Source organism: Macrobrachium nipponense, chromosome 7, assembly GCF_015104395.2.
Source record: "Macrobrachium nipponense isolate FS-2020 chromosome 7, ASM1510439v2, whole genome shotgun sequence".
NCBI lineage: Eukaryota > Metazoa > Arthropoda > Malacostraca > Decapoda > Palaemonidae > Macrobrachium > Macrobrachium nipponense.
Window position 1 is genome coordinate 76,946,633 of NC_061109.1, and position 14,406 is coordinate 76,961,038.

The window sequence follows — 14,406 nt, forward strand, 5'->3', positions numbered from 1 at the left end:
TCACCCCATAAGATCCTGCTCTCTATTGGTCAGCATCTACCCCTTGTGCTTTAAGTATTCTATTGGTAAAAGGATGCTGTAAATTGAAAAACTTATTCATGCAATACATTAATAAAAAAAAAACATTAGGTAAAGATAGAATAAAGAATAGAAAATGAATGGTTATTATACTGTTTGGTAGTTTCAGTAGTTGAAGAGAGAGAATGAAAATTTATGGCTTATTGTGTACTAGGAAAAGTGATTGCTTGGCGATCGTTCGATACTCGTAAGTGCTGGATGTAAACAGAAGTTTGGAAGTTTTTTTTTTTTTTTTTTTTTTGTGTTATTATAGTTAATGGTTACTTAATAATTATTTGAAATGAGCACATGCAATACATTTAATAAAAAAATCGTGAATTAGATATCATAAAATATAAAATAAATCAGACTGCTATCATGGAAGCCAACAAATACGTATTTTTTAGAATTCTTCTTTTGTTTTAATATTACGTTACGTATATGTTTCATTATAGCTGTCAGTAACTCGGTATCTCCATTAGGTAAAGATAGAATAAAGAATAGAAATGAAAGGTTGTTATACTGTTTGGTAGTTTCATTAGTTGAAGAGAGATACTAATGAAAATTTATGGCTAACTGTTTCCTAGGAAAAGTGATTGCTTGGCGTTCGTTCGGTACTCGTAAGAGCTGAATGTAAACAATCGATTGGAAAGTTTTTGTTTGTTTGTTTGTTTGTGTATTAAAGTTAATGATTAATTAATTAATTATTTAAAATGAAAACATAATGATTATTTTACATTTTATTGGCATATTCTAAGCTTTTAGCTTCTTAGGTTTAGATGTCAGAATCATAGACTAGGCTACAGTAGCAACCGCTAACATAGGCTAGGCTTATTGCTAAGGGACATATGCTAAAGTCCTAATATATGCAGTAAAAAATGGGGTTTGAACATTACATGCAGTTGAATATTACTCAAGTGTGTACAGTATTTTGCCTTTTCTGGGCTTGGCCGTGTCGCTCCATGAAATAGGTTCCTTTAGCACTATGAAATCCCACCCTTGTCTTTCCCCCCCAACTGTGCACCAAGCTTGGGTGCTATCTGCAGGTACAACGTCATAGGCGCTAACTACACGGTAGCAGGTAGTGAGCCATAGGTCGGCTCCTCTCTTTTTGAGGTTTTTGATGTAAGGGAGGCTAATTGGAGAAGGACCCGTGGTAGTGAAACGGAGAAGGACCCGTGGTAGTGGTTTCACTCGCCCCAGAAACATACTGACACTTTTTAATAAAGGTGAGCGAGCCAGAATATTCTGGCATTTCCAATTTAGCGGTTCTCTGGTATTATAACTATTTTACCTTAGAAATAGTGCTAAAGGAACCTATTTCACTGGGCGACACGGGCCCTTCGCCCAGAAATAGATTTTTCCTACGTCAAAATCCCTTTTTGGAGTCATATTTCTTCCGTCGGATCGGCGTCATAACCCTAGAACATGTGTTGTAGGCCTGGAAATATAATTTACTGGCGTGTTTTTGGAGGGCTTGGAACGGATTAGCCATTTTATATGTAAATTGTGGTCCAAGATACGAAAACCTCATGATGCGAAGGACGCCTCAGAACGGATTAATTTCGTATCTCGAGGTACTACTGTAGATACGCTAATTTCACTTATTTCCCCAGTTTTGGGTAAGTCTTATACCCAGTTTGGAGGGTAAACACATACCAATTGACAACACTGATAAACAATTATAGAGCGCAAAATGCCGCAAAGAATGCCGTAGTCCCCTTGGATAAGTAGTGGTTGGAAGTCGTGTTTACAATTGTTGTAATGAAAGTGCCCCAGCATCTATGGGTATAAGTGATGTGCGGATTTAGCACAGGAAAGGGGAAGTTTGTTGACACAAGCGACTCCGCAAACATCAAGATGGCGTCAATCTTCTAAACATTTTAAATTGTAAGTAAAAATTTCGAAAGCATCATGGGGGTAGTGTGCACTGTGTTGGCCACACTTTTCATTAACCTCTGTTTAAATCTTAAAATATGGCCTTAATTTCTAACTTTGATGAAAATACTTACTTTGAAAGGAGAGTAGAAGTCTCGAGCTGTTCCACTCGCCACCAACAACTCATGACTGATGACCATCTCTGGTGTCAGGACGTGTTAAAGTACTTTTTCGGAGGGTGGCCGAAAACGCGGTTGTCGGGGAGTTGGCCAGTCCAGTCGGTTGTTTACCCTACTGTCTTTTTTTACACCCACCCATGGGCTGGTAATAAACATGGCAGAAGTTCCTTAAGGCACTTCGTTTAGTACCAGGCCTGGTTGAGATATGCAAGTAAAAGCATAAACAAAAGATAGTAAATTTCTCATATCACACCTATAATATATATATATATATATATATATATATATATATATATATATATATATATATATATATATATATATATATATATATATATATATATATAAATAATTTAATACACTATATACCCTATTTTCTATATTCAGCAAAAAAATTATTTGTCTACATGAATACGAACCATTGGTCTTTGTGTAAGAATTACCTTCAGTGCAAGCTGGAGCAGACTATTCTACACAACGAGGTTGTTCAGTAGCTGCACTACCGTAGGGAGAGGCGAGGGGTATTCTCACCATCACCCTTCGCTGAGTCACGTAACTTCTTGCCTTATAGCCTTTGTAGAGAGAGGACACAATATTGCCTTCCTCTGCCTGAATGTTTCCTAGCTGTTCTGCGGTCACTCCATCCTGGTTTTTTCCTTCCTTTTTTTTGTGATTGAAGATTTTTTATATACTATCTGTTCCTATTCTTGGGTAACATGCAAACCCAATAATCATCTAAGCCTAAACCTTGCTTTTACCCAGGTGTGGTACAGTGACGATACAATTGCTTTATCTCACCCTTTGATGTAGACCCACACGCCGTTTGCACTGCACCAAATGCTGCAAGCGTATGTGTTGTATGAATAATACTTGTCCCTAGATACAGCAACAGTACCTCTTTCCCTCAGACCCCTGTATCAGGAAGTTCAAGGAGACATCACAGTTATTCCTGTCCCAATAGGAACAACCAGCTTGAATGTGCCGGTCAATCTTGGTCTCCTGTCGTCTTGAGAGAAGCTGCCCCCGTCATGGGAGACTTCAGTTTCTGTCCCTCCAGTGGTGAATGAAGTTCTGGTATCAATCAAGGGATCCTCTGTCCCTTCCCATTCCTCTATCGAGAGAAGTGAGACAGAATGTATCCTTGTTGGTAGATGACAGGAACCTTGTAACAGGAGTCCAACTTCACACACCCCTTCCTGAGATGCTGTTTTCGGATGCCTCAAGGGACGGATGGGCCGCACATCTGGAGGAGTTACTATGAGCGACAATACTACAATAGTGGCATGCATCAACAAAGAATTTAATCAGTTGGCAGTGCAAGTGCATTAGTGGGCATTAGCACACTCGGTGAGTTGTCAGCCAGATACATCCTTGGTAAGAAGAATGAAATGGCACACAAACTCAGTCGTCAGGGTCAAGTGACAAGGACAGAATGATCCCTGCACCCAGACATCATGGAAAGATTGTTCAGTCTTTGGGAACGATCAGTAATAGATCTCTTTGCGACAAGGCACAACAGGAAGATGCCAGTGTTTTGCTCATTTGTCCTGGATCGTTGGGCTGCGGTGGAGGAAGCCTCTCAGCACTTGGGATAGTCTTGACACATGTTCTTCCTCTGTTCTGTCTTATTAGTCGAGTGATCAACACGGTAGTGATCACCACGAATCTCAGAGTGACCCTGGTGGCACCCAAATGGCTGCATGCTGAGTGGTACCCAGACCTGCAGGCTCTGCTATCGGAGGAACTGAGAGAAATCCCTCCGTGGCACAACCTTCTCTGCCAATCCCACTTAGAGATGTTCCACCAGTCCGTAGATTCCTTATCCCTTCATAACTGGAGGCTATCCAGCGTCTCCTATGAACGAGAGGCTTTTCTCACCAGACAACCTTAGAGGTGTCCGGATATCTTCGGAAATGCTCAGTATATAATGGGAAATGGGCCTTCATCTGTGGTTGGTGTCATGAGAGGGGTTTCTCTGTGGTTAGAGAGCCACTGTTCAGCAGGTAGCATACTTTCTAAGTTCCTTCACTGAGAAAAGCGTCTTGCTGTATCAGCAATTAAGGCCGCCCTGGTCTTGGTCCTATGCTTAAGTAAAAGACATACTAGATCTCTCTTCCTCATTGGAGATATCCATGCTGATGAGAAGCTTTGAAAAGTCTTGTCCTCCCAGGAACTCAGGCCCCCTTAGTGGAATGTGACTCATCCTTCGAAGCCTAACTTGTGCACCTTATGAACCTCTCATGAGTCGATCAGTCTGATCTGACCCACAAGATTGTGTTTCTGCCCGGCCTGGCATTGGTGAAGAGATTAGGCGAACTTTGTGGTTTTTCTTATGTTAAACACTGAGGGGATTGGGATCTGTTTCATTTAAATTTATTCTGTAATTCGTGACGAAAATTCAGAATCCATCGGCCTCTAACACCAGATTAGAGTCCTGTTCGATCCCCTCCCTAGTGGACTTTTGTTCTCATGATCAGAGGTATTGCAATGGGTCCTCTACTCAACATAGCACAACCAGGAAAAAGTCCTAGGTGAGTGAACCTCTAGTCAGTTAGGAAGTTAACTCGGATCCTCATACCAATTTATAAGTACTACTATTCCTTTGTAAAGACCGATGGTTTATATTCGTGTAGGAACAATTGACAAATTTTAAAAGTAATTTGCATTTTTCCTTAAAACAAAGCTTAGGGTTGGGCTATAAGGCAAGTGGTTACATGACTCGGTGAAGGGAAGTGGTGAGGGTACCCTCGCCTCTCCCACCAGTGGTACAACTAACGAACAACCTTGTGGTGTAGAATAGCCAACTTGCGCTTAAGGTAATTCATATGTAAAGACCTCAGGTTTGTATGTTAGGAAAAATACAAATTACTTTTAAATATTGCAATACACCACCTGAACACCTGAATTAGCTCTGGTCACCTGACCAGCCCGAACAACACCCCACAAAAATTACCAACACTTAGGTAAAATTTTTATCTGCCAGTGCTACCAATGCTGCAGGTAAACATTGTTACTGAGTCACTTGTCCGCGGTTGGCGGCACTGCTGACATTGACTACTCCCGTCAATCACTTTTTGTTTGTTTGCCTGTCAAGACGTTTCTTGCAGTGTGTAAATCTTTAGCCACAGCCAGACCCCCTACCACGTTGGATAAGATTGTTGTTGCCCTTGCTTGTTTTGGATTTCGCCTTGGCTTTTCTCTGCTTGTTTTCTTTTGATAATGGACTCGGACCGCAAAATGGAATCAACTGCAAAGGATCCTCCCCCAACTAAGACTCCTCCAGACCATCCCAGCGAAGAGGCAGCAACTCATTGCTCCTGTACCGCCTGCAAACAGAGGATGAGTACACTCAAATACGATTGACATTCCTTGTGTGTTTCATGTAGGAAAATTCAATGCAATTTAGGTCGTCGATGTGACGAGTGTAAGGACTGGTCTACGGATCAAATGCAGGCATATATTAAACATAGGAAAGCTCTTGCTTCAAAGAGTAAAGGTAGGGTAGTTTCAGCAAATAAACCCAAGGTAGAAGAAGCTAGTGAGTTGGAGTCAGTACTTTATAAGAAGTTAGAAGATAGGTTGACATCGAGTATGTCTGGGTTAATTACCTCACTGATGTCTAAGTTGCAGGACGAGATGAAAGTTAGCAATAGGGAACAATTTACTAACCGCTTTCTTCCAGTTTCCCTGCCTGTTCCGGAACCAGCCCTGACAGGTGCCGGGGTTCATGGAGATCCAAAAACCGAAAAGGTAGGAACTATTGTCCCCCATGGTGAGGAGCAGGCAGTGTCCGCAGCAGAATTCCTTTATTTCCCTGAAAACGTAAGTCTGAAAATGAAATAAAAAATAGGACTGACACAGACAACTAGGAGTGTTAGGGATCAGCTAGGCAAGGCATTGTTCCAAGGGCAGTTGCCTTCAGGTCCTTTATTTAGTCCTGTTAGGTTAGGATCCCCATTGGATCCAGAAATCTGTTTGTTCCCGGCCAATACTGTGCCAAAGGTAAAATAATGTTTACCTGCAGCATTGGTAGCGCTGGCAGTTAAATATTTTACCTAAGTGTTGGTAATTTTTGTGGGGTGTTGTTCGGGCTGGCCGGGTGACCAGGGCTAATTCAGGTGTTCAGGTAGGTATTACAATATTAGTTTTAATATGAAAACTCCATTTTGTGTGATCATAAACGATATCTCCATGTAGCCATCCCTTTTACATTTACCTTTTTTCAGTCTTATAAGATATGTATTATCTCCTTCAGTCACTTTGGATAGATGGAGACTCGGATTATGAACTAGTGTTAGACTGTTGTTTATGCTAATGTAAATGCAGTTTGAATTTGTATTCTTTTCTTTTCATTTTATACTCCTTGAGTATTGTTTTCACCATAGTTAGGTTAGACTTTACATGTGTTGGCCCACATTGTTAACCCTTAAATGCCGACTGGACGTATTGTACGTCGACTAAAATTGTCTGTCGGGAAAAATAGTTATATGCCTAGTTTGCAAAAGATTTTAAATCACGCCCCTTGAGGGATGCTGGGAGTTCACGGTTCACGCTGTTCTTTTGTTTACAAGCGTTACCCAGCCGCGCATGCGCGAATTTATTTCTTCTCGCACTACAAAGCATCAGCGACGCATCGTTGGAGAGCGTTTTCTTGACGCATTTGTGTTTTGCAGAACTTTTGCAAGTGTTAGCGTATTTGTGACGCAACAGGACGTTTGCAGAGATGTCCCAACATCGTCAGGACCGTGTTGTGCCCGAAAGGGACCAAGGACCACATCCTGTGCCTTTTACGACCCCTAGGAAGCATCACAGTGTCCTGAGGGGCATTCGAAAGCATTTGGGAGGCCTCCAACAAAGGGACATTGATGAGTATTTGTTGGAGCTCGATCGAGAGCGGGTGGAAAGTCCTTATTTTGATGGCAGTTGGTCATCTAGTGACGAGGACATCACGTCCGATGTCAGTGATGACGAGTATTTGCCCCCAATGTCCGTAGGGGAGCCACAGCCTGAAAGTGAACTGGAGTTCAGTGGTTTCAGTGATTATGAGGGAGAGTCTGAGGAGGAGGAGGAGGCACCGATTGTGGCTGGTAGGGACAAGACAGAAAGTGATGGTGAAAGTGAGGGAGATGGGCCAGTGGGGAGGGTGGGAGTGCGAAGTCGTGCCGCACGTGCGAGCGCACGGCCCCGTAGAAGGTCGCAACGTCGCGGCAGCTTAGGTGAAGGCAGTTCATCCGAAGGTGATGAGGGGTGGTTGGAGGACCCCACCCCACCTAACATGCACCCATTCACGGCAACCCCTGGGCTGACCGTCCCTGTGCCTCTCACTGCACTGGGGTTTATTCAGCTCTTCCTGACGCGGGAATTGCTGGAATACCTCGTTGCAGAGACGGCAGATTACGCTCGGTACTGCCGCGAGGAACTGCAGACAACGTTGTCATATCGCTGGCAGGGCTGCAACCTCATGGACATGGCGCATTTTTTGGGGCTCCACATTTTCTTTGGAATTACACCTGCTGTCGACGTCAGGCAATATTGGAGGCGGAATTTTTTTTTAAGTACGCCCAATGTGCCCGACATTATGCCCCGTGATAGTTTCCTGGCGTTGAACAGGTATTTCAACGCCTTCAACCGAAGGGCCATACCCCGAAATAACCCCGACCGCCTCATCTTAGTCCGCCCAGTGTTGGACTACATTCGTGAGCGGTCCCAGTTTCTCGTGGTTCCTTCCCAGAACCTTTCTTTGAATGAGGGGATGATGCCATACAAAGGGCGTCTAAGTATAAAAGTGTACAACCCCAAGAAACCAAAGAAATATGGTGTGAAGATATTTTTTATTACGGAATCCAACACTGGATACGTTGTGGACTTCTCTGTGTATTCCGGGGTCTTCTCCACGCTGCGTGACACTGTCTTCGGTCTTGTGGATCGTTTCCGTAACCAGGGATACCACCTGTTTATGGATAATTATTATAACTCAGTATCCCTGGCCCAGGAACTGTATGAAGCAGGTGTGCACGTCAGTGGTACCATTCGGTTGGTGCGTGGGGCCCCGAATGTCCTCAAGAGGTTCGCTAGCCAGCCGCAACATCTGGATAGAGGAGAGACAGAGTGGCGGCGGAAGGGAGATGTCTTCATCATCTGTTGGAAGGGGGTCCGACTCGTGCCCATGATTACGACAAGTTATGAGCCCATCCAAGAAGAGGTCGTTCAGCGGAAGAAGACACGTCGGCAGGGCCGAGTTACGTATGAGGAGTTTCGTGTCCAACGGCCTACCGTCATTGGGCACTACAATAGGCACTTGGGAGGAGTTGATCTCTTTGATCAACTCATCCAGTATTATCCCTTTGCCAGGAGAACCAGGAGGTGGACACAGAAGCTCCTCAAATACCTCCTTCAGTTGGCCCTCCAGAATGCCTACATCCTTTACTGTGGGTACAATTCCGACACCCAGAGGTTGTCCCACTTCCAGTTTCTCGAGGTGGCCGGGAATGCCCTCATAAACTTTAATCCTGAGGAGTGGCCTTCCAACACTGCCCCCCTGCCCCGAGCTCCAGATCTGCCCCTAGAGGATAGGGCAGATGTCGCTAGGAGGGCCAACCTCGGTCGTCCTGCTCCTGCCGACGCCGCCCATGCTGCCGCCACCCTTGATGATGCTGCCCCTGCTGATGCTGCCGTCGCTGCTGTCCCTGTCCCTGCTGTCGCCCTCCCTCACATTCCAATGTCCCGTCGGGCAGTGGACCGCCGAAGGGCGGCCCATCTGCAGTAAGGGCGTGTGTCTCCCTCCTCTACCTATACCTTGTCATGTAGATAGGAAAAATGCAAGACTCTTCAATGGAGGAGGGAGAAAACAAGAATAGAACGAAAAGTCAGGATTACGAGTGAGTATTCTGCATTGATTTTATATTTAGTTTTATGTTACAAGTATTTATATATCTGTATTTATTGGTGTTTTGTATATTTTGTTTTTTGCAAAAAAAGTTTTTCACCTGCATTCCTTGTAGTTATGTATTCATACCAAAATAAAAAAAGATATGTGTAAAATACAGTAGTACCTCGAGATACGAAATTAATCCGTTCCGAGACGCCCTTCGTATCATGAGGTTTACGTATCTTGGACCACATTTTACATGTAAAATGGCTAATCCATTCCAAGCCCTCCAAAAACACCCCAGTAAATTTCATAATAAAGCTAAATTGACCTATAAACAATGAAATACTACAACAAATTGGACCATTCAATACCTAACTTAATAACGTAATGCAAATTAACCTGTAAATAAAGTGTTTTTATACATTCAACTTACCTGTCAGATATATACTTAGCTTTAGACTCCGTCGTCCCGACAGAAATTCAGATTTCGCGGCACACGCTACAGGTAGGTCAGGTGATCTACCCAGCGGCAGGAATAGGAACCATTCCCGTTTTCTCATTCAGATTTTTTCTGTCGCCGGAACTGTCAACATTGTTGTTGGTACCTCCTGGCTGGAATTCTTTTTTCATCGCTATTGATCTTCTTGACCGACTTTTGGTGACGTACTTGGATCGTTGTATTGGCATACGCTATCGTGGACCGTTTCTTGAACTTGATTTTGGATTTTTCTAAGAATGTCTGACTCGAGTGTTGTTGTGAGATGTGTGAATGAGGGCTGCAGGGTGAGAATGCCGAAAACTTCGGTAGATCCTCACTGTATGCAGGCGTTGTAGAAAGTATGAATGTTCTTTTGCTAACACCTGTAAAGAGTGCGAGAGTTTAAGTGCAGAAGAATGGAAGGAACTTACTTCTTATACGAAGAGGCTAGAAAAGGATAGGCTGAGGAAGGCTTCCAAAAGCCATAGTAGATCTAGGTCTAGCGAACTAGTATCTAGCTTTCTAGCTTCTCCTGCTCATACATTGATTAATCCTTCTCCCTCTATTTCTGCCCCTTCACCCATTGCAAATCCTACAGATTCAGCATCGGAAATTGCAGATCTGAAGGGTACCCTTCAAAGAATGCAAGTCAAAATGGCGGCATTAGAAGGTAAGAGTGGTTGTGACGTATCAGTGGACAGTGATGTGAGTGTCCCCAGTGTAGTGGAGGGGGCGTCTGATTGGCTCTACAACGCTCCCAGGTCTAGACCTTTCAAGCTCCCTGGCCCAGAGGAGAAGGAATGTCGAAAGCCGCACGGAGGTTGTAGAGGTTCCTCACCGGTCAGACGTCCCTTCGGCAGGTTCTGTTACACCTCAGACTGCCAGGGATCGCTATAGGAAAAGCATCCTTCATGAGTGCTTCTCGTCTTCAGAGTCGCCTTCACCTAGAAGAGGGTGGAAAGACACGGATCTTTCTCGCCCCTTGAAGAGGAGCTGGAAAGCGACTGCTCTTGACTCAAGTCCCGAACGCTTTCCAGAAGAAGCACCTTCGGTAATCAAGAGAGCCAAGAGAGCCTTTTTGACTCCCATTGCTGTAAGGGAGCCTCAGACGCCTTCCAGATAGCCCTCCCCTCTTTCCGACAAGGACAGGGATGCGACTACTACTACTCAGATCCTACTAAAAATGCAGGAACAGATCTCCTCATTAGTTGGAGTTCTCTCCAAAAAACCTCTTCGTAGGAAGGATAACTCCCTTCCTATCAAGAGGTCCGCTGGACGCTCAGAGGTTCCTCCCTCCAAACGAGAGGCACCAGAGTTCCGATCTCCTGTTCCGCATTCTTCCAGGAAGTGTGGAATTGTGTCCGAGCTTCCTGAGAATGTTCCGCCTTCTCCCAAGCAACTAGCTCCTATAGATGAGTGGTTTTCTTCAGACCTAGAAGAACCATCTTTGTGAGAAGCGCCAGGCAGGAGGAACTTTCCGGGAGAGAGGAGCTTAATAGGCGCGAGGAACTTTCTAGGCGCAAGGCGCCTTCAAAGCGAAAACAGACGGCCAAGAGCGAGGAGACTTCTAAGCAAGTGGAGCATAGCAAACAGAAGGATCCTTCCATGGAACTATCCAGGCGCACGGAACCTTCCACACTAACGGAACGTTCCAGGCGCGCGGAACATTCCGAGCCCTTGGAACTTTCCAGGCGCGAGTCTCCTTCCAGGCGAGTGGAACTTTCCAAACGGGAGTCACCTTCCAGACGCGCGGAACTTTCCAGGCACGAATCGCCTTCCAGGCGCTTGGAACTTTCCAAGCGGGAATCTCTTTCCAAATGCACGGAACGTTCCAGGCGCGCGGAACTTTCCAAGCGCGCGGAACTTTCCAGCGCGCGGAACTCCAGTGCGGAATCTTTCAGGCGCGAATCGCCTTCCAAGAGTTCTTCTCCTCGAAAGTGATCTCCCGCTTCTGGACTTCAGACTTCTGCAAGACCTGTTGTATCGTGCAAGAGACTTGAAAAGACTTCTGGTTCTCTTCCAAAGGAACATAGAGTGTCTTTTTTGGCCAGCCCTTCCCCGAATAGAAGCCCTTCTACTTCAGAACGTTTGCGACCTACAAGGGATCGTTCTCCTTCAGTTGATCTCGAGCTAGAGGATATCTCGGAAGACGAGTCTCCAGCTAATGAAGGAATGTCTAATTATAAGACTTTATCCGCACTTCTGCTCCAGGAATACGGAGAGTCGCTGAGCCCTGCTGCACCTCCTTCTCCTCGCTCTCTTGATGATGCTGCCCCTGCTGATGCTGCCGTCGCTGCTGTCCCTGTCCCTGCTGTCGCCCTCCCTCACATTCCAATGTCCCGTCGGGCAGTGGACCGCCGAAGGGCGGCCCATCTGCAGTAAGGGCGTGTGTCTCCCTCCTCTACCTATACCTTGTCATGTAGATAGGAAAAATGCAAGACTCTTCAATGGAGGAGGGAGAAAACAAGAATAGAACGAAAAGTCAGGATTACGAGTGAGTATTCTGCATTGATTTTATATTTAGTTTTATGTTACAAGTATTTATATATCTGTATTTATTGGTGTTTTGTATATTTTGTTTTTTGCAAAAAAAGTTTTTTTTCACCTGCATTCCTTGTAGTTATGTATTCATACCAAAATAAAAAAAGATATGTGTAAAATACAGTAGTACCTCGAGATACGAAATTAATCCGTTCCGAGACGCCCTTCGTATCATGAGGTTTACGTATCTTGGACCACATTTTACATGTAAAATGGCTAATCCATTCCAAGCCCTCCAAAAACACCCCAGTAAATTTCATAATAAAGCTAAATCGACCTATAAACAATGAAATACTACAACAAATTGGACCATTCAATACCTAACTTAATAACGTAATGCAAATTAACCTGTAAATAAAGTGTTTTTATACATTCAACTTACCTGTCAGATATATACTTAGCTTTAGACTCCGTCGTCCCGACAGAAATTCAGATTTCGCGGCACACGCTACAGGTAGGTCAGGTGATCTAGCCCGCGGCCAGGAATAGGAACCATTCCCGTTTTCTCATTCAGATTTGTTCTGTCGCCGGAACTGTCAACAGTGTTGTTGGTACCTCCTGGCTGGAATTCTTTTTTCATCGCTATTGATCTTCTTGACCGACTTTTGGTGACGTACTTGGATCGTTGTATTGGCATACGCTATCGTGGACCGTTTCTTGAACTTGATTTTGGATTTTTCTAAGAATGTCTGACTCGAGTGTTGTTGTGAGATGTGTGAATGAGGGCTGCAGGGTGAGAATGCCGAAAACTTCGGTAGATCCTCACTGTATGCAGGCGTTGTAGAAAGTATGAATGTTCTTTTGCTAACACCTGTAAAGAGTGCGAGAGTTTAAGTGCAGAAGAATGGAAGGAACTTACTTCTTATACGAAGAGGCTAGAAAAGGATAGGCTGAGGAAGGCTTCCAAAAGCCATAGTAGATCTAGGTCTAGCGAACTAGTATCTAGCTTTCTAGCTTCTCCTGCTCATACATTGATTAATCCTTCTCCCTCTATTTCTGCCCCTTCACCCATTGCAAATCCTACAGATTCAGCATCGGAAATTGCAGATCTGAAGGGTACCCTTCATAGAATGCAAGTCAAAATGGCGGCATTAGAAGGTAAGAGTGGTTGTGACGTATCAGTGGACAGTGATGTGAGTGTCCCAGTGTAGTGGAGGGGGCGTATGATTGGCTCTACAACGCTCCCAGGTCTAGACCTTTCAAGCTCCCTGGCCCAGAGGAGAGAAAAGAATGTCGAAAGCCCGCACGGAGGTTGTAGAGGTTCCTCACCGGTCAGACGTCCCTTCGGCAGGTTCTGTTACACCTCAGACTGCCAGGGATCGCTATAGGAAAAGCATCCTTCATGAGTGCTTCTCGTCTTCAGAGTCGCCTTCACCTAGAAGAGGGTGGAAAGACACGGATCTTTCTCGCCCCTTGAAGAGGAGCTGGAAAGCGACTGCTCTTGACTCAAGTCCCGAACGCTTTCCAGAAGCACCCTTCGTAATCAAGAGAGCCAAGAGAAGCCTTTTTGACTCCCATTGCTGTAAGGGAGCCTCAGACGCCTTCCAGATAGCCCTCCCCTCTTTCCGACAAGGACAGAGGATGCGAACTAACTACTACTCAGAATCCTACTAAAAATGCAGGAACAGATCTCCTCATTAGTTGGAGTTCTCTCCAAAAAACCTCTTCGTAGGAAGGATAACTCCCTTCCTATCAAGAGGTCCGCTGGACGCTCAGAGGTTCCTCCCTCCAAACGAGAGGCACCAGAGTTCCGATCTCCTGTTCCGCATTCTTCCAGGAAGTGTGGAATTGTGTCCGAGCTTCCTGAGAATGTTCCGCCTTCTCCCAAGCAACTAGCTCCTATAGATGAGTGGTTTTCTTCAGACCTAGAAGAACCATCTTTGTGAGAAGCGCCAGGCAGGAGGAACTTTCCGGGAGAGAGGAGCTTAATAGGCGCGAGGAACTTTCTAGGCGCAAGGCGCCTTCAAAGCGAAAACAGACGGCCAAGAGCGAGGAGACTTCTAAGCAAGTGGAGCATAGCAAACAGAAGGATCCTTCCATGGAACTATCCAGGCGCACGGAACCTTCCACACTAACGGAACGTTCCAGGCGCGCGGAACATTCCGAGCCCTTGGAACTTTCCAGGCGCGAGTCTCCTTCCAGGCGAGTGGAACTTTCCAAACGGGAGTCACCTTCCAGACGCGCGGAACTTTCCAAACGGGAGTCACCTTCCAGACGCGCGGAACTTTCCAGGCACGAATCGCCTTCCAGGCGCTTGGAACTTTCCAAGCGGGAATCTCTTTCCAAATGCACGGAACGTTCCAGGCGCGCGGAACTTTCCAAGCGCGCGGAACTTTCCAGGTGTGCGGAATCTTTCAGGCGCGAATCGCCTTCCAAGAGTTCTTCTCCTCGAAAGTGATCTC

At 45.2% G+C, this 14,406-nt stretch overlaps 1 protein-coding gene across 6 annotated transcripts in view; it reads left to right on the forward strand.

The window, feature by feature from the left end:
• LOC135217054 (threonine--tRNA ligase, cytoplasmic-like) overlaps positions 1-14,406 on the forward strand; it is a 166,835-nt gene that overhangs the window by 106,243 nt on the left and 46,186 nt on the right. The window contains exon 2 of one of the 6 annotated variants that reach the window (XM_064252680.1): positions 6,788-11,243. The exons of 4 other annotated variants lie outside the window; for them this stretch is intronic. In XM_064252680.1, coding sequence (XP_064108750.1) covers positions 6,838-8,880 — 2,043 coding nt within the window. In that variant the 5' untranslated portion in view covers positions 6,788-6,837 and the 3' untranslated portion in view covers positions 8,881-11,243. Of the gene's footprint in view, positions 1-6,787; positions 11,245-14,406 lie in introns of those variants that run through there. One more of the 6 variants, XM_064252681.1, reaches the window with a different exon arrangement.